Raw genomic sequence first — 27694 nt, 5'->3', positions numbered from 1 at the left:
CAGTCCTGTAGCACGCTAGAGATTTTTTAATTTATTTGTCAGGCAAAGATTTTAGGCATAGAGACAATGAGGTAATTCAAGAAGTGGCATGCACTGCTGGCTAATGATCTAATAGGTTGCAAATGCTTTATCTCCCTAGCTGTTAATTTTAAGTTTTATGGTGTATGGGAACATAGCAAAAGGCAAAAATTGTTGCTATTCGTTCCTTTGCAGTTTTAAACTGTGGGTTTCATGTTATTTCTTCTGATAGGATTTTGGGCAAAGTTGCTTTGTGTTTCAGCAGAAAAATGGGCCAGAGTTTAGCCCTTTTACTGGGTTTGTTATACACATTGTAAAACCCCTTTACCAGTAATTAATTCTGTTAACAGTGAGTTCAGCTCTGCTTCGTTTCCTCGCTGTCTGAATATAGAAATGAACTAAAGAAAAAATCCCAAAGAGGGCATGAAGAAGCACAGCTTGGAAGATCAGGTATAAAGAGCCTCATTCATTTGGGTTTATCTGTAGTACAGGGATATGCCCGTACTCCATGAATCATCTCCTGACATCTGTTTGCAGCGTTGTTTTCTTAGCAACTGCGGCTCTGTTTCAGATCTGGACTCTCAATGGCTGGGTTTGTACGGAGAGATACGAAGAGATGATCCAAACTCGTCCTAGCAAAGCTGTGCCCTTCAGCCCATTTACCCAATTTCTTTTCTTCCCTGGGGCACAATAAGTACTAGTTTTAAAAGTCTACCAGCTGAGATGCTTTTTCTGTGTATGTGCAGAGATGCTTATCTCTTGCTTACCACAACTAAAGTGTTTCCCCAAGATGATCTGGCGGTGTGGGAGAGCACATACCAGGTTGCAGTGGGCTGTGTTGTTTCTCATGTTGAGGGAATGAGCTGTGTGTGCCACCACACTTGCCCTCGCTTTCCCATGGTTTATTTTGAACTGTCATGGGACTTTTAGATGTGGGAGAGGACCTGGTCTTGGAGGAACGCTGGAAATGCAGACAGTGGTGGCAGGGACCCACTCCTAGCAACGTGCCTGTTTGAACAAGTAGTTGGATTAAGTGGTGGGATTATACACGTGGAGTGTGTATGAGGTGTATGAGTAACGCTTCGGGACTGGATCCATAAGCTGTGATTAAAGGGAAGGTGACATTTCCTACAGCTTGCACCTAATCGTTCTTTGCTTGAATTTCATCCCCAGCCAGTGTGGGTGGAATACTCCTGTAAATGAGACAGAGCCTGCATAGCCACTGGGAGATCAGGTTGATCTGATTTGCCAGCTGTGCTCCTTAGAGGGGATTGAGACCTAGCTGGGGTCTGGGGGATTTTTTTACTTCAGCTGGTGTGGATGAGTTGGTCTAGAGTGTAAATATATGTCTGGGAATACAAGTGGTATGTCTGTGCTAAGGCACAGGCTACGTTCACCTCGCTCCCTCCCGTGCCAACATGGAGCTTCCCCTGCAGGAGCAGGAGATTATACCTGGACTGTGAATCAAACCGTATAGTGTATGTTACCCCATAGGACATGGATTTGACTGTCTTACCCTTCCTGGACTGACTTGCATCCTGTGGAGCATGAGGGGTGTCGGCAGCAAGCAGTCACTGTGCAGGATAAATGTATGAACGTATTTTGGCTTGAGATAATGCTGAGAGGGGAGAGACCCCTGATGTCTGGAGTGTTTTTATCTGCAAAGGGATTCCAGAGTGGGGTCGGGAAGGCTAAACAGTGCCTCTGAATACTGACCAGCTTTCTGTGACCTTCATGGATCACACACAAACCCCAGTATAAGTGAGGCCATGAGGCAGCCAGCCTCTGTAGATCACCTGTTTCAGAGTGTTCACAGCAGGAGACAAAGCGAGCCGCTTCTGTGGAGATGTGACAGGACCAGGACAGGGACAGAAGAGGGCATGGGGGAAAAACTTCTGTTTAGTTCAGCTGCGTACCCAGAAAGGGAGAAAGGGCTGGTGCAGAACAGGCTGTTATCTCCCCACAGGAGGGGAAATGGGGCAGAGCTTTGACTCTGGCCATAACTTTGGTCACTGGTCTCTTGTGGGGAAGCATGTTTGCTTTCTAGTGTTCCTGCAGCGTGCTGATAACTCCCTACACAATGCAGCCGTGCAAATTGGCTTGAGAGGTTTTTAAGGAATTGCTGACCCATATTACTGATACAAGCAGTACTATTTGTGGCCAGGGATGGGGAAGAAGAGAAAATAATAGTATTAGTTACCTGAGCTTTAAGACTCAAGCTGCAAGTTCTATCACAGGAAATGACAATTCAGATGTAAAACAAAGCACTTGTAATTACTTTGATGGAAGTGTAGGGAGGAGGCAGAAATGTGGGTTTTACAGGAAAAAACTTTTGTTTTCTGGACCTTTTGGCCTGTTGGATGCCAGGAGAAAGAGAAGTTGGTGAATGATGAAGGGGCGAGGCAGAGAGGGGAGTGAATACACTGCTGAACATACCTTGTTGGTCTGCAGGAAATGGCCTGTGTACAACTGGCCATGAAGCGGTTGTAAAGACACTTTAGAAGTGAGTTCAGCTCAGTTTGCTTTAGTGACATCACCTAAATGATGCAGGGAGAGAAACAAAAGCTGCCCCGCAAGCAGCATGTCTTGCTTCTTGGAGGCTCTCATGCGGTGAGCAACTTGGAGTTTTGCTTGCAGGCATATTTGGTGAAAGCTTCAAGTTCAGTGACTGAATGGAACCCTTCTAGCAAAGCCAAGCCCTCTTGGTGAAGGTGGATGCATACTGTCTAGCTACAAGATGTTTATGAGGGAGGGAAGCATAGAGCTTGTGTGATGTGTCTGGTTGCTTACTTCCTTTCTCCCAACTTGAAAGGCTGAGATTCCTCTTGCCATGCTAAAACATAACTATCTGCGAGAGAGTTCTCCAGACTCCTTTCATAGTCACTAGAGAGGAGCAAACACTTCTGGACCATGATTCATCTACACTGAATTGAACAGTTAAAAATACACCCGACGAACTGCCCTAAAAGTGCCTGTTTCTCTCCATTGTTTCTGCAGAGTTCAAACAATGAATGTGCATGGAGGCATCTCTCTTGTAGCTGTTTAGTGTCAGGAGAGCTGAATCTCGGCCAAAGTGTCTCATATCCCAGCGGAGATTCTAGGAGGGCTCCTAGTGTCCTCATTTCTACCAGACTTGGCGTCCATGTAGGTTGCACCGTGTCAGGCAGTGTGCCTGGAGGGCTTTACCCAAGACTGGAGAGCAGGCAGCAGTGCCCAGTTCAAAGTCATCCTCCTCCCCTGGTCAGTCATTGGATTCAGAAAAGCTTTGGGCTGGACCCACAGCGCCAGACAATCTTCTGCTATAAATATGGGGCTGAGGGGATTTGTGGAGTGGCTTTTTCAAGGTCGCACATCAGGTTAGTGGCAGAGGTGGAAGCGGTGAGGATGACTGCAGGCTGCCGCAGGCGTGTTCCTTCCCCTGCCCATGCTCCTGGCAGCTGCCTTGCAATCTGCTGCTCTCCTGGGGGTGAGACCAGCTGCCTGGCTTTTGCAGGTGGATGGTGCCTGGTAGGTACTAGTTTCCTTTTTGTGAAAACTTTTTGCGAAGTTATATAGGCTGTTACTCATCCTCCTTTCCCTGTCCTTTCTCATCCCAAAATCCATAGTTCAGGCACATAGCTGAATTACTGTGTATCCATTAGGCTGCTGAGGATGATTGTACTTGTGCTGTCACAAACAGATAAGCCTTGGAGTAAAAGTGCTACAGTTCAGGCTCGTAGTGGCCTAAGACGGCGTGTGTGATTATTCAGTCATGTTCAGAGTAGGTGTGGAACTCTTTAAACAGACATATGTGAACCTTGCAGTGCATATCTAAATGCAAAACTCAGGGAGTTTTGGAACCACACAGGGAGCTGTGACCTGGTCTGATCTGAAGTGTTGCTGCCACCGCTGAGTTATTTAGCAGCCTGGGGAAAAAAAAATAAAATCAAGAGCTCTTCTGGAAAAAGCCTAATTTATCTGTGCAGGGAAACCAGGGTAGGTTAAGGATAAAATTCCTCCTGTGTGGAGAACTAGTTTACAGCAGAAAGACTTCTTTTGCTAAGTGAGCTGAGTGTCCAAGGGGAGAATTTGCTGAAGGAATTTGCTTGTATAGCAGAGATAGGAAGTACAGACAAGTGCCGAGTGTTAAATGGATCCTGTGCACTTCGGATTTCAGACAAATACCAGAGCATTCTCCTACCTTTTTGATAAATGAGGAAAAATACGATAGCCATGAAATAGAAAGAATGTGTTGTCTGAGCCAGGATTCAATTCCTAAAGTTCTGCTGAGGGGGTCCATGGGTGAACTCTCTGGAAGTGAAACGAATGGCAATTTGATCCCAGAGAGAACAACTGGGGAGAGGAGGGAAAGAGTAAACTATTAAATAAGGGCTGGGAGAAAAGCCAGTCTCTAAAAATAAACATTGAAGATCAATTCCTGGTATTTCCTGGTATTGTCATCTGGCATCACCAACCACTTAGACTGCAACAAGGGGTTTCACAGGTAGCAGACTGACAGGTTTAAGGTTGGTTTGGTTTGTTGTTTGTTTTTTTTTTAAGAAAAAAAAAGTGTCTGATTGTGAACAAATGCTTCCTACGCAGAAGTGGGTGGGATGTTGGTGATGAAATACTCCTGGGATGGAGAAAGCAGAGCTTGTTGTTGTAAGAAGGAAGCAAGAGCAGAGCTGGCTTTGTTTTGGAGGGGTGAAAAATCTGAATTTTCTTCCTATTTATGTGCCCTGGGCACCTCAGCAGTTCCTAAGGGGGAGGAAGCAGATACCTGTGCAATGTAGGTGTGAGTAAACACTGTTCCTGCAGAGCAGTTGTGCCTTACTAGTGCTGTAGGTAAACTTGGAATGGCTTTACAGACAACATTTGTGAGGGAAGGCTTCACGTTGGAAAAGCTTGAGGTGACTGAACATGTTTCTTCTTGCAAAGAGTCTCTGAAAAGCCAGTCCAGGAGTTTACTGTCCCGAAAGCCGGTGGAATTGTAAGGAAATTGAAGCATATCCTGTTCCAAGGAATTGCGTTGGCGGTCACATGCCATCTCCTTGCTGGAGTTTTGTCCTGGACAACTGGAGTGACTGCGAGAGGTACATCTCTGCAGAATGTACAGAACCATGCCTCGGTGGGCTGGGGTTGGCTGGGGCAGCCAGACGTTGTGGCTTGCGGCTTACCTCCCCTGCTTGGCCGTGGCCTAGCGGCGCCTGCCTGGCCCAGGAGAGGATGGCACCGCAGCTCTGTTTACGCAACATGCGTTCTCTGTTGCTTGACTGAACTTGCCTGTAAGTAGCTTTTGTGTTAGTAATGTTGCTGCCTTTCAGCGAGGGAGATGCACAGGGCTCACAGGCCTTCATCCTCTTTATGTCTATTGTGAAAAATCCCGGTTTTCAAAGAAGGCAGCCTGGACTTCTCTGTGATTCAGACACTGGTGAGGAGGCTCTGTCATCCTGCGTGCTCAGAAGGGGAATGTGTGAAATAAGTAAGGCATCCTTTAGTCTGGGCTATTTCTGATTTGGAGTCTTTGGCTTTGCAATTGCAACTGTATTTTTTTTAATCTATTTTGTATAGCGTGAACAGTTTATTCTAGCAGGTTACTGCCTAGCACCCAGTTCTTTCTCTTGCCTTGTCTATGTGCAGTTTGGCTGTTTGGTCCTCTCTGGCAACCGTACTGGTAAGAATAACAGTGTTTGGCCTGGTTTTCACTGCACACACAAAGTTATTCTACAGGCTTGAAACTATGCTGTAAATCAGAGATTTAGGTTTGTGTGATGTTTTTTTTCTCCCCTCTAAAGCAACTAATTCTTTGAAAGCAAAGAGAAAGGCATTTTATTTGTCTTAATCAGTAAACAAAAGTGCTTCACTTAGTGGAGTAGTGGAGAGGCTCTGCTGAGTTGCCTGTGCAAAGCCCTGTTTTTCTCCTGCAGCAGAGGGTCCTGCACAGTCAGCATGGGAGACACTGTCGAAAGGCCCTTTTCATGTGTGCAAAACTAGCACAGACACACGAATGTGCAGGCTGTGCTTGGAGGAAGGCTGCTTTGCCCACAAAGCTTGAAGTGCATGGAACAGAAGGTGTAAAAACTAAACACAGGACCCTGACTAGCACTTGGGGGGGGAACTTTTAGCTGGACGAATTATATGGACCTGAAAAACTGACTCTTTGGAGAGACAGCTCCTCCAGGTCAGAGCAGAGGTGTACTGGGGAAGAGTGGTAGTTTGCACTGCTGTAGCCTCAGCTGGACATGCTTGAGAGAGAAGCTGATGAATTCACAGCTGCCAGGCTGGGACCTATCATTTAAATTGTAATTTGCCCTACAAATTTGGCAAGCTTCATTTGCCCATTCGCTTGACAAATCTCTTTTGTGTTCTGCTGCCTGCGTGAAACAGCAAGTGCTGCCGGAGAGAGCTACTTGGAGTAGATTACTTTTCTCTGCTATATTTAGGGATCAAAACAAGTTTGTGATCTTTACAGGAATACTGCCAAAGCAGATAGGTTTAGCATGAGACATGCCCTTTCTCTTTTGGCTCCCAAATGCACATTGCATTTCACTTCCCTGTCCTGACAGCATCGATGGCTCTCTCTGCAGAGGTCTGTTGTGCAAACATTGCGCTGACACTTCCAGTGATTTTGCTCAGTAAGAACAAGTCCCTGCTTTAGTGAAAACTCCTGCATCTAGATTGCTGTTATCCCTGCCTTCCCCTTTTCTTAACTTCCTGAAAGAGCAGATTACTAGTCTTCAGGAAGATCTTTCTAAACAAGCACGGCCTTATGATTTAATTGAGGAACTCCAGGCCTTTTATTGCTCAGGCCAGCTTCACTCAACAGAATAATCTGTTTGTTAACCATCTGACTGTTTCCTTTATTTTGGGAAAAGGGGAATTAGGAAGGCAGTAGAAAGGAAACATTCATATTACTTCAAAGGCAGAACATTACTAGGAGTCTGATTCTCATTAATATCGTGTCATTAATACAAAGCAGGTGTAGTTATTATGTACTGCTATTTTAAATACCTTTTACACCATGTGAAGTGGCTCCAGTGTTAATGAGAAGCTGGCTGTGAGTCTCTATTAAAAGACTAACCGAAGAATTCCAGTTGCAGTCCAGGGGAAAGAAAGAAACATTTGTAAATAAAAGATAGAACTTATTGCAATACTTCTTGCTTGGTTGAAGCAGGAAGCGTTGTTCGGTTTGTTCTGGAAGCGTTGTTTGGTTTGTTCTGATCAGGCAGTCCCCTGCAGGAGAATTGAACTTGCTGTGATTGCTGGCAATTCCCTCCCCCTTCCCTTCGCAATTGTAAGAACTGACTCTGGGCCAGGAAGCGCGGAGGAAGGGGTATGATGAGCTGCGAGCAGCCCTTCCCCTTTGAGATGGGAGCTGTGTGCCTACAGGTCTGAGGTCTGTCTGCACCCTGCGGCGCCAGGACAGCTGCGGCCGCACTGCACCCTTTCCCCAAGGAGGCCAGGCAGAGCATGGCTGCTCACCACTGTGCCTGGCTGCTGCGCCTTGCCTGAGCCCATGTTGCCAGGGCACGGGGGTCAGCTAGGGGTGTCTTGTGTGGGAATGGAGAAGGGCTTGTAGGACAATTTCTTTACAGCAATTGCTATTGTGTTGCATGCTTTCTGAGTTAACCAAGCGAGTAGGAAGAGGTCGTGTTTATGCACTGGGTGTACTCCCCAGGTATAGCCACGCAGATCTTGAGCCAGCTTGTGTTTCTCATGTTGTTTTTACCATAACCCTTCCCTGCAGTCCCCATTATCTGTTGGAGGTGGCCTTGGGGCTGCAGCTCAACTGGCGTGCCGGTCAGCAGGGAAACACACAAAGGCTTTCAAAGAGCTTTTCCATTCTGGCCTTGTGGCAACACACCACATAAACACCATGGCTTTTTGCACATCACTGCAGGCTTTTGGGCATTACACTTTGGGCATTGCACAGGTAGATTTGGGCTGGGGTGTGCATATGGGCTTTGTGTTTTGGAGATTGAGTTGTCACCCAAACCCTTGACTTTGAAGGAGCCATGAAGTCAGCATAGTATTTTTGGCTTCCTGCATAGCAGTGTACCCTTCAGGGATGGAGGGGCATGGCATCAGCTTTCTGAGCCTCCAGACATTCATCACTCTTCCTTTTTTCATTAACAACTGTGATTTTGAGTTCTGAGCAGTTCTTGTTTTTATTAACGGTGTGGGAGAACTTGGAAGCCAGTTGAAAACTGAATGTTTTCTCCGACTTTAGAAAGTGTACTTTGACCCTGCATTTCCACTTGGGAATAGATAAATGTGAGATAGGCCCTCATGGGCAAGCAAATGCATCGTGCATCTCCACAGGTCAACTTTTGTGAATGTGGGAACAAGGCTTAGCTCTGTTAATAAAAGTGGGTTTGTGTGTATGTTAACAACAGCATGGAGTTAGTGCAGTTTTCAAACTGTGTAATTGTACCAGGATACCTAATATATTACCACCCCTCAGAAAAAGAAAAGGTTAAGAAAGACACTTTCCTAACCACATTTTTAAATTGATTAACGCAAGGAGAAGATCCATTGTGCTTCTGTAACAGGCAGTGTTACTGATGTGTAAATCAAAGACAAACCAGCAACATTTGCTGGCCTTAAAAAGTGGTGTGGCCTTTGTATACTCATATGCTTGTCCTGGCATGTTTTCAAAAATTATAAATAGATCACTGGGAAGTCCCTGGATAACAAAAGTGTACTGCCGCTGGTTGTCATAAATAAACTAGTAAGAGATGTCTTGGTCTTGCAGCTTTTATTCTTTGGAGGAGTCCTTACTGGTGAATATAGTTTAGGTGTGTCAGTTCACACAAGGCAAGACTATTTCTGGTGGCGATGGGGTGTAGCTTTGTGTCCATCTCTGTATCTCCCACAGATCTAGTGCTTTCTGGGCTTGGTTCTTTCTGAGCAGACTTGTTCCGCCTTTTGCAAGCTTTTCCCTTTCTGATTCCTTCATCTCCAGCTGTACTGATAGCTTAGGAAGACCCAAGGCTAGACTTCTTTCTGCATTATCCCAGGCAGTGCAGAGTCTCTCTAATGGCATGTGCTTATTAAAAGATGGGCTGATACCCATCTGACTGCTGTAGGATATTATGTAGGATCAGAAGGCTATAGCCGCTTTTTTCCTATCACCTTCAAAGGGATGGAAACCTAATGGAAACCCTTTTCTTCCTCCAGGAAAATGCAGAGGGTGTGCTGTTATTGCTTACTGGATGATGACAAGTTTGGGGCTTTTTGCCAAAAAGAAGGTGTCAGCTGCACAAGTGGGGAGGCCAAAGTAGATGTCAGTGGTGCTGTCCTGATTTTTGCTACCTGAGGATGTGGCTTTGAAGGGAAGGGGATCAGTATGTTTGCTGTGTGATCTTATTCCAGCTGTGGACATGTATACAATCTGAGGTCCCCCACGAGAGCAATGTTGGCAAACATTTTAAATGTGGGAGGGATAAACTTCATTCTGGAGTTGGACCTTAAAAAAAGGGAGCGTTTTAGCGCAGAGATCTTGGAAAATGTGTGTTTTGAACAGAACTTCTTCCCCACTCTTGACACTGGGTGAAAAAATGGTGAAAGCCTTGTAAATGAAGTGTTGAGAAGAAAGCATGACCATCAGACTTAAGTGCTGTGTGAACTTCTCTGACTTAAGAGAGGTGTGAGTACATTGGAAATGAGGGGAAATAAAATATCATAAAAAAGCAAAAAACCAAACCAACTTGAGGGATTTTCTGTGATAATTCTTTAGGTCATATTATGATCTGGATGCCAACAATTTGCCTTTAGGGAGGCTGTGACAGACTTACAGAAAACCAGTTTACCAAAAGAAGGTGGCTCAGCAGCACTTTGTAAGGCTTGAGACTTGCACTTCTGAATGTTACTGCTTCTTTCTGAATATAAAATAAACTGAGATCTTTGTTAATAACTAAAAAGGAAAAGGGTCTTCTGTCAGTCTGCATTGTGCAGCTCTGCTTCCTTTGGACTAGTTCATCAAAGATAAAAATCTGCTGTTTCTGTTCATGACGTTGGCTCGAGTGAATACATGAGTAATAATAATCTGTTGCTAGGAACAGACTTCAGTTTACATGTAGAGGCCTCTGTGGAGGGAAAGTCTTTTGAGTCCCTCGATGGGTCATAAATAATCAGTGGCACTTCAAAGGAGGAAAAGTAAAAGCAAGCGGCTGGAGATGCCATGCAAAGATGTCTGTAATTCGTATTGCAACACCAGTGGAAAGCATGTAGCCAGCGTAACTGGGAAAATGTGGGGCATGTGTCTGCAAAGGCAAAACCAGCCAAGCAGGGGTTTACTAACAGTGGGGTTATAATATCCAACTACCTCTAGCCAGGCTTGTTTGCAAGGTGTCTGCTGCTTTCAGCTTTAAGGAGTGCATATCTGAGATAATTTCATGCCATATGATTTTTCAAGATTGGCTCATGGGGAGGGGTCTGAGGGTACATCTGTGCAGCAGGCACAGTGTCGTGGCATACAGGAGTTAGCTGTAAACTCAGAAGCTGAAAACGGTCGTACCTGGGGCGGTATGGAAATCACACCAACTAGTTTACCTTGCTTCCTAATTAGTGTGCACAGATATCTTGTAGAATGCACATGAAATACACATTTTATATTTTAACTGTAGTTACATAATTGTTTAGAAAATGGCATTTTCACTGTAGAGGAGCATACTGTATAACTTTTTTTCATATGATGAAACCTTCCTATGCTTGGTACTGTGGAAACATATTTGTAAACCATCCTGATCCAAACTCTAATGTTAAGGCTGTGAAATCCTTGCTAATGAATCCTCCAAATCCATCTGAAATGTTTTTTTCCCGCCTTTCTTCTGAGACAAGAATGTCCTTATAAAGACCCTGCTTAAGAAGAGCATCTCATAGGTCTGATTGGGACTTACATCTCACTGGAGACATGGTATTTAAATCAGTGTTGTCTATTCTTATGATAATGACATGTAAAACTTGGGTAGAATTATCTTCAAGTTGGTTCCTTCAGGTTTCTAGTCTGCTGCCTGCACTTAGGTTTCTCTCTGTCAGTGTGCCCATGTCTGTATGTTAATACCCAGGGTTTTTTTTTTTCACTCTGCTGGCTAATTTCAGCTGAACTTGGGAAAGGAAGAGAGATTCCAAGCAAGTTAAGTGGAAATTACATAATATGACTGTGTTGATCTGTTTTCCACCTATGTTTTTAGATGCCTATTTTGGGAACAGCTAGAGAGGTAAGGAAGTAAGTACTCTACCAATACCCAGTAGAGGCAAGCCTGGGTTTGAGGATTATGAGTGCTCTTGTCATGGGAAAAGCTTTTGTTGATGGTTGAAACATATGAGCTATAGGTTAAGCCCAGGGTGTCTTGACCATTTACTCCTCTGGAGAATGGTATGGAAAGCTTTTCTCTTGAGGAGTACATTTGTAATGTACCTTTCTTGTGTGTTGAAACACATCTCCCACACTGAAGAGAAGATGACCTCGCCCAACAGCTCTGGTGCAATTCATATAAGTTAATAAACAGGAAACAAATCCATTGGAAACAAGGTCCCAGCATTCCTGGAACTGTCTTTTTGGCTCTGTGGTATTTCACAGGTTATCCCAAGGTGTAAGCAGTTAATGCTTTCCTGCATTAATGCTAGACTCTCGAGAAAGAGTGAAAGACAAGGTCATTCTCTTCACCTTTGGTTTTATCCCCACTGAAAAAGCATGGTGTCGTTTGAAAGCATTTGATTTATTTTCAGCACTATAGGTATGTATTTCCTAGTTGTCCTGGAAATGAAGGATTTGGTTTAGCTCTGCCATTCATTGAATAATTATGAAACAAAATAATTGACTTAAATATGAACTAGAAAAAAAGGTGGTTGTTGTTATTACCTATGAAAAGCATTGCTAAGCAATCTTACCCATAGCTTGATGGTTTTAGACTCTTTAGAGGTTGATATGATATAATTATACTTAATATACTTTATTTGAATGAAATTCAGGGTGGGGGAAGGGCAAAGGGACTAGCATATCGTCCCTGTATAATCTCTTCTCAGACAATCTGTACCTTGTACCTTTTAAAGAATACTAATCCTTGCAGGTATGTCCTCCAAGAGTGTGAGTGTCTCCCCTTCAGAGCAGCTGCGGAGTCTTCTGTTCAGGCTGGGCAGGAATTGGAGGCAGGGCAAAATGTATGTGCCGTGTTGGATGGTGACTGGGGGGTTTCAGGGATGTGAAGGCTTTAGCACAAACTTACCTGGTATTAGCTGTGTGATTTTGTAACCTGCACTGTGGATTTGTTGAGTGGATTTCTGCATTTAAAAAGACATTTTAAAATGTCCCATCCTTTTGGGAAGGAGGCCTTAATTTGACCTTAAAAGAAAACAGGAACATATGCTTTTTTTCATTTATACACGTTCTATGATCATATGCCATAATTTATTTAATAATTTAATTAAAGTTAATGCTTTAAAGCTTAATATACTTTCTGCTTTAAAATCCTGAAAGTTTTATTAACTTCAGCTACTTTCATGCTTAGAGATCTGAACTAAGTTTGAGGTCCCATCACATGACGTGCAGTACAAGCACATAAAAGGAGATGCTATGAACTGTGTGGCTGCTGTAGCTGCAAGGGGATGGGGACAGAGGAGGAACAGTCACAGAAAGGTTAAAATTGCATTTTGTTTTGATTACAAAACTTTTGTCAATGCTGTTCATGGCTTTTGCATATATTCCAGTTATTATAGAAGATTTTTTAATGCCAAATCCTTATGCTAGACTATGCTCCCAATGTCTGTAGCATTGTGCGAGTTAGGTGAACGTGCTTTGGCTCCATCTGTGTCACCATCTCAAATTTGGATGCAATAAAGTCTAGAGATACGTATGTTTTTGCTGTTTGGGGATTTTGTGCTGCTTTTGTGCCTTTAAAAGAGAGTCCTTAAATAGTGCTTAGTTTAAAAGAAAATGGAAAAAAAAAAGAGAGAATAAACTTGTGTTGAAGAGAAAAAGAACATGTGTTGCTACTGATGTTCTGACGTTGAGTGCATGCCCCAGAACCGCAGGAACATACATAGTTTTGGGGATGTCTTGCTTGTAGGTTATGCTGGTGTGGCAATGGCACGTGTCTACCTGTGTGCTTCTAAGTAATCTCACCCTTTACATGGACACCCAATTTGAGTTATAACCTTAAGTCCAGATTCAGGCAGGCTTATTCATTTCACCTGTGGATTCACTGTTGCCCAGGTTTTACTATTTCTTAAATGTCTCTGAAGGCTTACAGTTGGGCACTGGAAAATACAAGGTGGAGGGAATGCAGTTAACTATACCTGTGTCCTGGGAACAAAAAGCAACAGATCTGATGATGTGGTTTGGTTACATACTCTCCATTTGGGTCTTGCTGCTAACTTAGTATCTTTCAAGGTATAGTGATCACAAAATCAAATTCAAGACATACAGTGATACCCAAATGATATGAAGGCCACCTGACATTTTGCATTTTTAGACTTTGGTTTTGTGTTGCTTGATCTTGATAGAAAAAGGAAGGAATTTCCCAGGAAGGATTGCATCTGCTTGGGTATAGGCAGCATTGCTGGGAGAACTGGATTCTTGCTCAGCCCTTGCCCTTGCTCAATTCCTGCAAGATGCTAGCCCTGGCATATAAACCCCAGGTTTTATCAGTGGCAGCTAACTGTGTGGGTTTTATTTGATTGTCTGACTTGAGACTCATACTTCTAGCTCAAGAACAGAGAACTTCTGAGAGTTCTCCAGGGTTGGAAGTCCTAGTGTCCCTTTAATAAAGGCAACCACTTTATGTTGTCTACTTCTGAACAATTCCAATCCTAAAATCACATAAACCCTTTGTGCCACTTGCCTATATGAGTAGGCTTTATTAGAACCCAATATTTATCATAGAATCGTAGAATACCAGGTTGGAAGGGACCTCAAGGGTCACCAGGTCCAGCCTTTCTGGGGAAAAGCACAGTCTAGACAAGATGGCCCAGCACCCTGTCCAGCAGAATCTTAAAAAGTGTCCAATGTTGGGGAAATCCACCACTTCCCTGGGGAGGTTATTGCAATGGCTGATTATTCTTCTTGTGAAAAATTTTCCTCTTCTGTCCAAGAATCTCCCCAAGAGTAACTTGTACCCATTACCCCTCATCTTTTCCATGTGACACCTTGTAAAATTTCTGTGTAGCACCCTTTATATGCTGGAATATGGTGTTAAGGTGTCCCCTAAGCTGCTTTTCTCAAAGCTGAACAAACGCATTTCTCTCAGCCTTTCCTTATATATCAGGCTTCCCAGTCTTTTGATCATCTTTGTGACCCTTCCCTGGACCCTTTCCAGCCTGTCCACATCTTTTTTGTATAGCTGGGACCAAAACTGAACACAGAATTAATTCCAGGTGTGGCCTGATGAGCACTGGGTAGAGTGGGATAATGTCTTCTTTAGCTCTGCTGGTGATGCCCTTGTTGATGCAACTCAGTGTTCTGTTGGCTTTCTTGGCTATTTAGAAATTTTCTGATTTCCATTCTACCCTCAAGGCATGGCTTGCTTATATCATCTTGTTCTTGTGCCTGCTAAAGATCAAATTAATCCTTTTCATACTCTTTTTGGTAGGCTAAGCAAGCCAAACTTGTAAAACATTTGTTTTCCTTTTTCTCTGATTATTTAGTCAGGTCTCATCTTTACCTGCCCCTGCGAGAACTCCCCTTTCTTGAATCTGGTGCCTTGAGTTTTTAGTCGTAAGTTGGTGGTGACTTTCGGAAATGTTGCATACTCACTGCAGCTGTTGGAATCAGTGCTTCAGCCATACGAACTAGCATTATTTCTCTGGAAAACCAGAGGCAAATTAGCGACTTTTTTTCCCCTTTATTTTCTCTGTGCCTTTGCTTGTTGATAAAATGATGTCCCATGGTGTGTGGGGGGTTGGACTAGAAGATCTCTAAGGGTCCCTTCCAGCCCAAACCATTCTGTGATTCTAAATGTGGGCAATAACCCCTGATGTCACATAGATGCTGTAAATGTGAATTGATTGATGTTTCTGAAGTGTTCAGATGCCAGGGTGATGAGTGCCATAGAAAGTCTTGGGAGGAACTTAATAATCCTGTCATCAGAGCAGCTCTTGGATAAAGCACAAGGACACACATTGTTCAGGGTGAGGAAAACAAAATATTTAATAGCTCCTCATTAAACACATGTTGTCCTTTCTGTGCAGTGAGGGAGACAGGGAGTGAGGAAAAATAGTATGTAGTGGAGTACACAAAGGCTGCCTCATAATTCATATGCACAAGGGAACATAAAAATTTCTCTGGCATTCTTTAGTGTTGTGTTTCCTTGCTCCTCTCTCTATTCACGCCCTTTATTTTGACATATACTTGGTGGATGAGTTATTAATATATGGTGTGTAAATCCTAGTACTTCTGATGAAAAGCTTACAGTTATTTAGGTAACAAAGCTCGTTTAAGGTAAACCCTTGTTTAATTTTCAGCTTTATATGGTTGTGAATTTAAGTTCTTGATAAACATGAGTGTATCTAAGTATACAGTTTTTCCTGCAGTGGCAAATGGAACAATGTAGCTACTGCAGTACCAGAAACAATGTTAGTCTTTTAAGAAAGCTACAGCATATCGTTTACGAAGTTGCATTAGAGACAGGGGAGTTATCAGAGGAGGGGAAAATGGAGGAGTTGGAAAAAGAAACTGCTGCATAGGGTTGGGGAGTAACAAAGGTACCAGACAGAGACAGCAGTTGTAATTATTCTCACATGATAACCGCTGCTTTTTCATTTTACTTAAATCTTTGCAGATTCTGCCTAAATTGTTGCTGTTCTGCAACAACTTATCTGGACAGGAAGAGAACTCTGAAAAGCACAAAGATTTTTTTAAAAAAATTGGTTTTGGCAGCAACAGTTCTGCAGAAGGCATTGTAAGCCTTTGTCACCATGACTTTCTCAAAGCAACTGTGTTTGAATTTTCCTAATCCTAGTACTTTTCTTTTCATGGAAAGACACGCTGGGATCCATGGTTTGTGTTGTGGAGTACTGCTGGCCACCATTAGAAAAGAGTCAAGGGACCAAAGTTTGGATTCATGCAGTAGGAAGTTACTTTATTCTGTATAAGCTAAGGAAACAGCCTACCAAGGGAAGAAAACACAAGCCAAAACACATCTCATCACCACACACTTGAGCATCATCAGTACTTAATGTAAAACTGTAGTGATTTTGGTTTTTTTCTTTTTTGTTTATAATTTCAGTTTGGAAATTGATTAAAGAATCTCCATGGAGTTAAATATGGCATCAAAGCAGTCATCTCCTTCAACAGAGGAGCAGGCTTCCTCTGAAATAGATGATCTCTGTCTATCGCTGCAAGGTAAGTTACTGTAGTTTTCTGTGCCTTTGTAATGTAGATTTTTTTGGCAAAAGTCTGTGACTGTGTGTACAAGTTGAAGGGACTTCTGATAAACCTGTTAAAACTAGCATTATGATCAGTGTAGTTAGTTCATGTCTGTGCTTCTTTGCAGATGTTTCTATGTTTTGTGAGAGGCACTTCAGCAGTGAAAGATAACAGCTCTTGTAGTACTTTCTCATATTTTCAGATCTGTTGCCTTCTCTGGTACAGATGTGCTCACTAGTTCTTATATTTTGTTATTCAGAATACATGTTACTGTAAACTATTTTCAAGGGAACTGCCAGTATGAAAACAGTTATGCCATTTCATTAGTTTCCTTGTTTTCAATTTGCTGACAATTAGGTGGTTACATTAAGCTGTCTTAATGAGGCTATTAACCACAGTACTATTTTATTTGATTTTAGTTTTGGTTTTCTGTTCTTACTGCTAGATCCCCTGGAAGTGTAGAAAGATAGCTTGTGGCCAAAACAAGTAGAAAATTTTTGTGGCTTCTAAACAAATTTCTTAGAGATCAGAGTCTTTCATCTGTACTGGCAATGAGTTATAACTTATTAAGGAAGCACTCACTGGATGATTTTTAATTGTTCCAATTTAATGGCAGCTACCGGGATGGTTAGGTGATAATGAGTACATCAGAGCTGGCCTCTGAGATAGGCTTTCTGGGTTTTCTGATCATGTGTTGAATTTCCTTCTTTAAGAATTTCCTAGGAAGGCTGATTTTTCCTCTGAACTTATTTGTGAAAACATTCATGGAGGCTACCAAGGACGCTAGTCCAGGCAGCAGGACTAGCACTGCTGAAAAGCCCGTCTTTGATGTATGCAGAGCCTGGTTATTCTAGGATGGATGGGCTGTCGTGTTTCCACAGAGCTATTTCCTTTTAGCTCACTTGCAATGAAATTACTATGGTGCTTAGTTGAGAGAAAATATGTTTAAAACAGATGGTGCAAAAGAATATTCTGCCAAGTCACTTCTGCAATCCATATTTGCACTAATATTGTCATTGAAGCCATGTGTTTTGATGAGTGAGTGTTAACAGTGGTCTAAAGCCAAATGTCTTTAATGGTGAATTTTCTTCCGTTTTGCTTCAGTATTACATTTTCAGGACACCAAGCAAAAACTCCTAGCAGACAGGAGCTAGTCTGGCTGTTGCACCAAGCACAGTTTGTCAGACACACATTTGTTGTGCCAGTCAAAGTCAGCCTTTGGTACAAAGACTGAGGTGGCTGTTGTCATGAAGTGGGTTTGGAAAACACTGCCTAGATTTAAGGCAGAGGGCGCTGAATTAAAGTTACATGCGATTTTAGAATAGGGTTTTATTTTGCAATAATATTTATGCTATTTTCTGAAAAGTCGGATTGATGTTTGTGTTGAATAACAGTAGGGCTTTTTGGTCAATATCGCAGTGAAAGAGCCCTGCTTATTAAAATGAGTAAATTATATTTCTTTGTTGTCGTAATTTGAGCTCCTAGATTACACTGAAATGAACACACTGCAAATCTGGGGCCAAGTTGTATGTGCCTGACTGTTGTAAAACATCCAGAGACATCCCTTAGATGCAATATAAGCAATTTTTGTGATAATTAAAGATGCAACAAATGGTACAGGTGTGTTCTATGTATGGAGCTGTGATGCTGCAGCATCTGCTCTGGGTCAAACAAATAAATGGCAGCACAGCTGCAATGAAGCACCGAAGACACATTCCCTGACGTGACATATAGAAACCATTAGTAACTCTACCTGCTGATCTGTGGTAGCAAAGGTCAAATAAGAATAATAGGGTCACTCAAGGAAACAGGTTTTTCCATTAATAAGAATCTTGGGATGAGATTTGCAAAGCAGCCAGAGACTTTGATTACTTCACATCTTCAGGTTCACCTGGATAAGTTGTAGAGAAATCTCAGATTGAAGGAATAGCTGCTTATAACTATCAGAAAAGCAGCTTACTTTTTGGGTGACTAAAGATGGGTGTAAAACTTGTTATGAGCTGCTTTTCAAATTAAGATGTAGCTTCAAAGGGTATGTCCAGCTTTGTATAATACACAGAATCACAGGAGGTATGCATAAATACTTGGTGCAAAAGAAAAAAGTAGGGGTGAGATCTAGTCTGAATTGCTCATATTTTAATCTACATTTAAATTCTTTGGGATCCAATCTTCTATTAGTCCTGAAAGGCATCCAGTGGTGATAGAGCACTTATCTAGTTTGGTTAATTAGGATATAGCTTCCCTCCCAGCATTGCATTATAGGCTGGCCCCACAGACGTGTCCAGTCTGGCCCTCAGCCTTAGTGGAAGAGGCACAGTCAGGGTCCAAAATTCTTTTCAGCTACCTGAAATGAGGAGGTTTGTCACCTTCTTTGGCAAGAGAAGGGCTTCATGGCAATGTTTTGAGAACTGTTGTAGGTATGACTACTCTTTGCCGATGAGCAGGAGGGTGGGATTGCAGCAAGAGAATGTGCAGCCACTTGTGGATGGGTGGCTACAGCAGAAACTGAACAGGGTTCGTGGCACTCTGGAGCAGGAATATTTCTCGCTTTCAGGATGTAGATCTCTGTACCTGTGGAAGGATCCAACCTCCGCTTTCCCTCCCATGCACAAATCTTTCCCTGTTCTTCCTTAAGAAAACAGACAGAACCTGTGTGTGGAGCTTACATCAAACCTGTGCAGAACTCCGTTTTCCCTTTTTCCCGTGCTTACTGAGCTAATTGATAGCAAGAGAGTGTGTTTTAGCTCAAGGAGTTTGGGGCTTGCACTTACTTTTTCACTGTTTACTTAACTGCAGGGGTCCTAATATTTGGCTCTGCTTATTGATCTATGTGCTTGTTACTGCTTGTTACTGTACCCCAAAGGATGATCATATCAGAATGTGGCTGCTAAAACTGTTTTTGAAGAGTGTTTAATGATATAAATTAATTATATTGTTTCCATGCAATTACGTCTAATCCTTTATGAATGATTTCAAGTGAAATTGAAAATACAGTGGTATGTATGGATAGGTTTTGTTATGCCACATATAGTAGATAGCACTCATCTGCAAGGAGGATATCTATCTGAGACCCGATTATCCAGAGGTCAAGTAGACTTACACAGCAGTATTTTTTTTTTGTTCTAGTTGTATGCCTCATCTGTTGGGGCCAGTATGTTGTTACAGCTACAGGTTTTTTTCTTTAACCAGAATGATCGTTACATGTTTATTAAGTTTTTTCAAGAGTGGCTTTTACAAACCAAAAAGCTCCTATAGGAGCTGCACAGGAATTTATGCCCTGTTTCTGCTGCCTGCTGCCCAGTGAGGAGCTGGTCTGCAGTTCCCCTAACTGCGCAGCTGCCATGGCACATGACAGGGCTGATGGCACTGGAGAGGCAATTGATACATGACACTGCCTAAAAAAAAAATCGGTCATGGACATTTTGGTCTGTTTCGCATGTCTAATGAAAAAATAGATTATATAGTTGTATAAATGTGTTTCCTCCTAGATAAATTTTGGTTTGTTAAAGGCATTATCAGGTGCTTTAACTGGTTAAAATCTGCCATTAAAATGTCTAAGGAGTGGATGGCTTCTGAGCCACCCACACAGGGCACTGAAATCCCAGCTTCACTGTGGATTTTCTTTAAAACGTTAGAAAAGCCACTTAAGCCCTTATCTTTATGTTGATATCTAAATGATGTGATTTAGTACTTTTAAGAATTTAATCTGCATCCTCTGTCTATGCCCACAAGTGCTGCAGTGCCTCACTTCATGGGCTGTTGTGGCCATAAAGACAGTAGTGATTCAGAGCAGAGCAGCTCCAGGATCCTGGCTATGAGAAGAGCAAGTGTTTAAGAAAGCCAGGAGGGCAAAACTCGATGTGAGCACGCTTCCTGAGTTAGCAGCACTTTTGGTAAATTGGATAATTTGTTTACAAAAGGAAAAGGAGGTTGAAAGGAATAGTGTAGAAAGAAAAGTTCCCATTTGCCACACAGACATGGTAGTAGTTAATTAGTTAATATTTATATGATACTTGGATTTAAAAGACCTGTTACTGTAGAATTATTTTCATCACCTTCACTGGGTTTTGGATAAACTTCATAATCTTGACAAAAAAAACCTGTGTTTGTTTTTAATTGCTTAACACCATGTTGCTGAACATAAATGCTGGAAATAACTCCTTTTTCCCTGCTTTCCTGTCTGCAGAAAATGAAACTGTTAGTGGGTGGAAGGGAAGGGACTGTGTAAAGGGCTCAGGGGTGAATTGCTCACCCTCTCCCTGGCTTGGCAAGTACTTAACAGTTCTTCTGATAGTTCCTGTCACTTACAGCATGTACCTGCTTGGTGTTTTAGTTCTTATCAGCAGTGCTGTCTTAAAGGAGCTTTCCCAGTTATCCTTGCTGACCATGCTTTGGTTCATTTTGCTGAGCCGTCAGGGAGTGTGGGAATGGTTATTTTGGATGAAACTAAAACAAATGCTCCAAGAAGGTACCATGGCTGACTGTGGTCATTCAGGCTAGAGGTAGTCCAACATAACCTTTCTTGGCTGTGGGTAGGCTACATCCTGACTGCCAGCTTCTTTGATCTGCTGATCTGTTCCTGTTGAGCTTCACTGCATCCTGCTGTAGATACAGCCTCAGCTGACCAGCATGATGGAAAGAAGATATAAAAATATCATACACAAGAGCTTAACTCTTTGTGGCAAAACAGAGATAGGAAGATGACAGACAGGCTTGCACTCATTAATTTCAAACAATTGTTTAATTATTTTTTTTTAAAAGAAAAAAGCCACACAGTTGTAAATGGTTCACTGGCAGTGACGCACCAGTCCTTACAATAGAATAAAACCTCTTCGCTGTTTGGTGATGTTTGGTGAGGTGGACAGACAGGGTACATCTGTTCTGCTATGATTTGCTTCCCCCAGCTCCCTGGCAAGGTGCTTTCCTGGGAGCTGCCATCTCCCACCTCAGAAAGGGAGGCATGAAAGGCAGCAGAGAGGAGATTAATGTTAAGTCTGGCTCTTTGTATCACTGTTTAAGGAAGAGTGAGAGTGAAACTATAGCTGGCAGTGCTCCTGCCCCCTTCTCTTCCTCCTGGGAGACTCCAGCACCACCATGGTTCCTGCTGTGTCCCTATGCTCCAGCCCTTAATGATTAGTGTGGTTCGTAGCACTTGTTGATAGCTCATTACTGGGTAAAACAGTCATTGTCCAGCAGCGTGTATTGATTTTTGGCTAGCCTACGTGACACGCTGCTTCTGTGTGTTATTCCTCCCTAAAGAGTTGTTCTGAAGATTAACTTTAAAGCACAGGGTGAAATGTGATAGATTTTGGCTGTTTTCAGATTAGCATGTTCTTATTTTGTTATCTCAAATCCACTTTTTGGCTTGGTGAGCTTTGGCCCAAAGTGAACGAAATGATCAGTTTTTTCCTGATAGCTTTTTTATTCTGGGTCAGTGGCATTTTGAAAACTAGGGCAAGGGAAAACCAAGGTCACTTAGAGTCCTATAAAAAAGCCTAACAAAGAATCCATTCATCCTCATAAAAATAAAAATCCGTATTAATTAACCACATGGTAGAGATAAGAATTTGAGAGCTTGATTAAATCATTAGTGCCTCTGAGCAGGAGAGTCGGAGGGGAGCTGGGAGGGAAAACACACTCAGCCTGAAAATTGCAATACAACTGCCTGCCACGGTGCCAGAAACACATCTGTACTGAGCTGTGCATTGTGTGGTCTGGATGGAAACGGAGTGCTGCACTACAGTCCGTGGAAATAATGGCAAGGATGGAGTTCTGTTATTAATTCAGGAGGAGATTTTATTACTATTATTTATTTGGGTAGGAAAATAAGTCACATTGCAGCTGAGATGGCAGCTGCTTGCAAGGCAGCCTGGTGGGTTGCACTAGGCAGAGGCTGTAGCTTGAGGGGGTTTGAGGTGTGCTTAGGTTGTGCAGTGAAATAACTGCCTTGTGCTAGGTGACGTATTTGCCTGAGGAGCTGCCCACATGAATCAACACACATCACAAAATGGCCCATATTGCATAATGGAGTATGTTAATATGGAGACATTCAACGAGAAAAGACCAAATGTCCTCATCCTAACCATTTTTTGTAACTGACCCCAAAAGAAAGTTCTCCAAATCAGTAGCAGTAGTGTGTGTTTGGCAAGAGCTATAGCTGGAAGAGTCGCTGGTGTCAGCCAAAGTGGTCAATATTTGCTTTCCGTCCCTTTTCAAGTGCCAGCAATACCAGCCTTGCCTGCCTGATAAAATGAGCACAGCCACGCAGTAATCGCTCATTAGGTAACTGGAACGGCTCCTGCACAGGTATTCAACCAAAGGGTGTGGCTGGGTCCTGTGCTAACATGAAGCCAGTATCTCCATGCTGTTTTATGTCCTCCTTGTGAGCGTTGCAATGTTGAGTGGTCTGTGTGGCATGTTTGCACTTACTTTCTGTTTTCCAAACGAAAGAGAATTTTAAAATTGCATTTGTGTCCGTGTCTTTGAGACTGCCCTTATCTTACTGCTCAACACTATCTTGGTGATATTTAAAAAGAAGCATAAAACAATCCAGCAAGCAGGGGAAATAGACTGTTTCATGCTCCGACAGGATCATAGTATTGCAGATCAGAGGAGGACTGTTGAAAGATGCATTAGCTACCGGATGCAAAACAGCCCTTGACACACGTAATACTCAAGTGTTTTTCTTGCTGCTCAAGCACCCAGTGAAGCAGAAGAAGGTTTGTGTGTCGGATGGTGGGGTCAGGAACAGGAGGCCGCATTACCCTTGAGCAGCTTGCTCTGCTTTGTGAGCTGCTGAAGCTCTGCGTGGCAAGTACTTCAGGCTGTCTTGGATGATGGAAAGCCACCCAGGACTGGGGTTTGTGTTTGACAAAATCCCAGGGCGTAATAGTGTGGGACATTTTCCTCTGAATGGCATTTTCATTTTCATGGGCAGTCAGGATTTTTTTTCCTCCCCCAAGGTGTTGATAATTTTGGTATCTTTCATCCTGCCCAGCCTACAGAAACATACACATCTATTGCTGAGTAGTCTTGCATTTGCCTTATGATGTCAAACTTGCCTCCACATTGATCTTTTGTGCAAGAGCATGCATTCAGGGGCAGAGGGGATCATCTGCTCCCACCCTATCTCCCAGATTTGTTTCTTTTTGCAAGCTGATGGCCTGGCTGGTCTCCAGCTGTCTCTCCCATGTGGTGGAAGGATTTGGCCCAGCTGGGAAGTGGGCAGCGAGTACCCCTGCAGCTGCCTTGCCTGCCATCTCCCTTCGGGCCTGGGCTGTGCATGCTGCCCTACCACTCGCTGCTTCTCCAGGAACTGCCCTTGGGGAACTGCCCTGGGACCATGCTGCAGGACATGCACTGTCCTCTCCTACTCCCCAGCAGGGTGGTGGGCTGGCATCCCCTGGTCCATCTGTCTCCTCGTGTGCAGGAGCTCCAAGCATCTATGTTGCCGTGGCCCAAGACTCTTCCCCGGGCTGCCTGATGCAGTGGGGAGAGGAGCTTGCTGCCACCTCTCAGGCTTTGCTTCTCTGCTGCCTGCAGTGAGAGGCAGGAGCCTTGCAGGCTGACCCCTGGCGTGGCTGCCTGTGGCCATGCATGGGGGGGCTGGCACCCGCCTCAGCCTCCAGAGGGAAGTGCTGGGAGAGCCGTGCAGCTGGCACAGGCCGAAGATGGTGGTTTGGGCAACGAAAACATCAGCTCTCCTAACTGTAATCTTGCCTTCCCTCAGTTCATAGTCTATTTGACTTGCTTTGTAATGTCTGGGCTGTTAAAAACCAGTGCAGCCTTTTGGGTTTTAATTCAAATGGGGAAGAAGGAGGGGATGACCGCCCTTCCGCAGCTCCAGGCTGGCTCCCCAGGGTGGTAGTGCTGCACTTTGGCCTGTTTTTGGGAAGCCAACCCCAACACTTGCAGTGAAAACTAATGTGGAAAGGGAGAGAAAAAGGAGTTTGTGTTCACGCCTGCTCCCAGGAGCCGCTGCGATGGCTGCTGGTGGCACACCTCCTGCTGTTGCCTCAGACCTGTGTACAGACATGCAGCAGGGACACATGGCTTTGGTGGTAGTACAGCTTGGGAATGGGGTGGTTTTTTGGGAGGGAGCATGGGCTTGGGGAGTCATGGGATCCACAGGCTGTGACCGGGGCCTGGGAGCTGGTCTGGTCTGCTTCTGCTGCTCACGCTCTGCTTCACCTTTTGGGGCAACGAGACTTCTTTTTGTCTCTGCTACCCACAAGGCATGGAGAAGCCCCCTCTCTTGATCTCTACTCTGGTACAAGAAACAGTTTAAATATTCTGATTTTTCAAATATGGGCTTAACCAACTTCCCGTCTCCCTTCATGACTGCTGATAGTTTATCACTGTGTACCACCCTGAAGGGCTGGATCTCTGTGTGACCGGGTCATGCTTTGAGTCCCATTTAACTGTTTTTTACTGGGGCAATGGGGTCCAAGCACTTCCTTCTTCCTCCCTCCTATTTTAAGACCTGTGTGGCCCTTTTTGACTGGATTAATTGTCTGTATACCTCAGGGAGGGCCCAGCACTGAAAAGGATGCTTTTAGAGGATATATTACCCGATGATGGCCTATTAATTCTCCTCAGCCCTTCAATTAGCGAAGACATGCTTTTATGTGGCTTCACCGACAGATTAGCGTTTATTGCCTAACCACAGCCTCCATCGTGGTCTCATCGTCCAACACCATGCCTGGCTTTTCCCAAATTTCAAGATAGATCTCGTACTGATGGTAGCCTTGGGTCTTTCAAGGAACATTTAGGAATGAATGGAGTTATTCTAGATGTATTGCTCTGTAGAATGATGTGTTCACACTGCTGTTTGCATTTGCTGAGCTTTTGAGAAAACCTTCATTAATTGCTGTTTGCTGCATCCAATGTGGAAATATGCTTGATGTTTGTAGAGGTCCTTGCAGTATCATCTCTGCAAGCAAGGAAATATCAACTCTAAAATAAGAGTTGAGAAAAACTAGTATTAAATAGTAACTTAATATCTGGAAGAACAGACCTTAGGTTTGAGATGGATGCTGTGTATCTTTTTGAGAAAGTTGGGGAAAAAAACCAGATACATTTTTTTTCCGTTAACCTTTGTTTTTCCCTCCAGTGCAGCGAGAGCTTACACAGAAGAAAACCTTCACTAGCTGGATAAATTCAGTATTGGCAAAGGTAAGAAGGGGATTCTTTAGAAAAGAGGCGCCTTTTGCCTTTTTAGGCACCAACTGGAAAAAGTAGCCCCTGGAGGGCATCTATTTAATAGGTGCAACAGAATTGTATTGGTGATTGTCTAAGGACATTTGTAAGAGACTGTTTCTAAGTAGATGACAGTATCTTTCTTGCTGATGTGGTAAAACGTACTTGTGCTGGATCGTGGCACACTTCTCAGGGTTTTATGAGGTTCTGTATTTATGATTAGTTTTACTATGTTTAGGTAGGTATCATTCTATTATGCAATCCAAGAACATGAATTTAATGGGATGACCTGAATGAGTGGTAACTATTAAGACAAAACACATAGTAGTGTAGGTGCTTTTTAAGCTTTCACAAAGCAGCTCATGCAGTATGTGCTGGGGCTCTGACTTGCTCAGGTAAAAAAAAAAAAATCCTGTGTTGGTCCCTCCTTGACCAGAAGCTGCTGAGCTCATGTTAGATTTGTGTTGTCCAAAAGTGGGTGAAGAGAGTGAGCGTTTAGTTATTCAGCTCTATAGTCAGATATGTACTTGGGGTACATTGATTAAGAAGTCAAAATGTGGATTAACTCTGCTCTTAACTTTCCCTTTTTCAAAGTTTTGGGGGCTTTTGCCACATACCTCCCTAAAAAGTGTAAATACTTGAAAATGAGGCCTAAAATAACCCTTATAAAACACAGAGGCAGGGCAAGGAGGAATAAGAAACAAACAATAATCAGTCAGAAGAAGCAGGATATGGCTGATTAGATGCAAAATTTATATTTCAGCTTATTGAAAAAATAAAGGATGCTAAACATTTTTTAGTAACAGTCTGAGATGTTCTGTGGTGTGTTGAATTCAAAATGACGAAAGATGGTGTGACAAGTATTAAAATTTGTTTTGCAGCATACACCTCCTTCTGTTATCTCAGACCTATATACAGACATACAGCAAGGACATTTGCTTTTGGATCTGTTGGAAGTGCTTTCAGGGCAACATCTGGTAAGACAGAGTAACAAAAATATTACCTCAGTCCTTTGTCAAATCTAGCAAAGATTTCTGGATATGCTTAATTGTAATCATATGGGTGATCCTTCTGGAGTCATAGAGCTATTTGCAAGTTACTTATTCTTACACTGCTGATACTGAAACATGCTGAAATGAGTTGATTCAAAGTAATTTGTGCATTTTTGAAGGACTTCCCTTGTCAAAATATAAAATAAAATTGATTTTTTACAACTGCAGATGTAACCTGTTCTTTTTGCTTCACAGCCACGGGAAAAAGGATTTAATACCTTTCAGTGTAGAAGTAACATAGAAAATGCTTTGACATTTTTAAAGAGCAGATCAGTGAGTATTAACTTCAGAATTCACAACTAAAGCCAGTTTAGCTGGTGGAACATTTTCTTTGTTAACAATGATCCTTTTTTTTTTTTTTTCCCCTAGCTCAAGCTCATAAATATTCATGTTGCTGACATTATTGAAGGAAAACCTTCCATTGTGCTTGGCCTGATTTGGACAATTATATTTCATTTTCATGTAAGTATTTCAGCAATGTAAGAGAGTTTTAGTAGAGGAGGAAAGCACAAAAACGTGTTGATTTACGTGGTTGCCAGATGAGATGAATTAGTACAAAGAGGAAGATTATTTACTTATGGCTCAGGGAAGAGACACAGCAGTGCGTCTTCCCTGTGTCTCTGAGCTGCTTCACCAATGCGATGATGCATTACAGCCTGCTGAACAGTATCTAGCTGCAAATGGTAGGAAGGAAAGATATTGAGATTTTTTTCTAAAGTAACCGGTTAAAAAATAGGCTAAACTTTGCCTGTCTGTCGAAGGCCTGTAATGATTAAGCTCCAAACAGAGCAAACAGTGCAAAATGGCTCATATCCATCTCCCTCAGAGGCAGCTCCCCTCTTCAGTGTTGGCTGTGCTGACAATGTGTAATTCTTGCTATCTTTTTTTTTTAGTACCAGGTGCCTGAAATAACATGAAAGCTGTCATAGCAATGTTTCTTATACGAGTTACTGAGCATGCATCTTCTGTGGCGTGAGGTCTTGGGAAGGTTTGAAAGCACAGGGCCTTGCTTTAATCATGTTGTAGGACTGTAGGGGATGATGGAGCCAAATTGTCTCTGACCAAAAGCCCAGCAGTGAAT

At 43.0% G+C, this 27694-nt stretch overlaps 1 protein-coding gene across 2 annotated transcripts in view; it reads left to right on the top strand.

Moving 5' to 3' along the window:
* The window catches only part of SYNE2 (spectrin repeat containing nuclear envelope protein 2), a 191358-nt gene that overhangs the window by 2230 nt on the left and 161434 nt on the right, over positions 1-27694 (top strand). For both annotated transcript variants that reach the window (XM_055716088.1, XM_055716089.1), the window contains exons 2-6: positions 16224-16339; positions 25476-25537; positions 26443-26538; positions 26809-26886; positions 26983-27075. In XM_055716088.1, coding sequence (XP_055572063.1) covers positions 16249-16339; positions 25476-25537; positions 26443-26538; positions 26809-26886; positions 26983-27075 — 420 coding nt within the window. In that variant the 5' untranslated portion in view covers positions 16224-16248. The remainder of the gene's footprint in view (positions 1-16223; positions 16340-25475; positions 25538-26442; positions 26539-26808; positions 26887-26982; positions 27076-27694) is intronic.

The sequence above is a fragment of the Falco cherrug genome, chromosome 7 (assembly GCF_023634085.1).
Source record: "Falco cherrug isolate bFalChe1 chromosome 7, bFalChe1.pri, whole genome shotgun sequence".
NCBI classification, from domain to species: Eukaryota; Metazoa; Chordata; class Aves; order Falconiformes; family Falconidae; genus Falco; species Falco cherrug.
The sequence above is the reverse complement of the archived record's forward strand: the minus strand, read 5'-3'. Positions and strand labels throughout refer to the sequence as shown.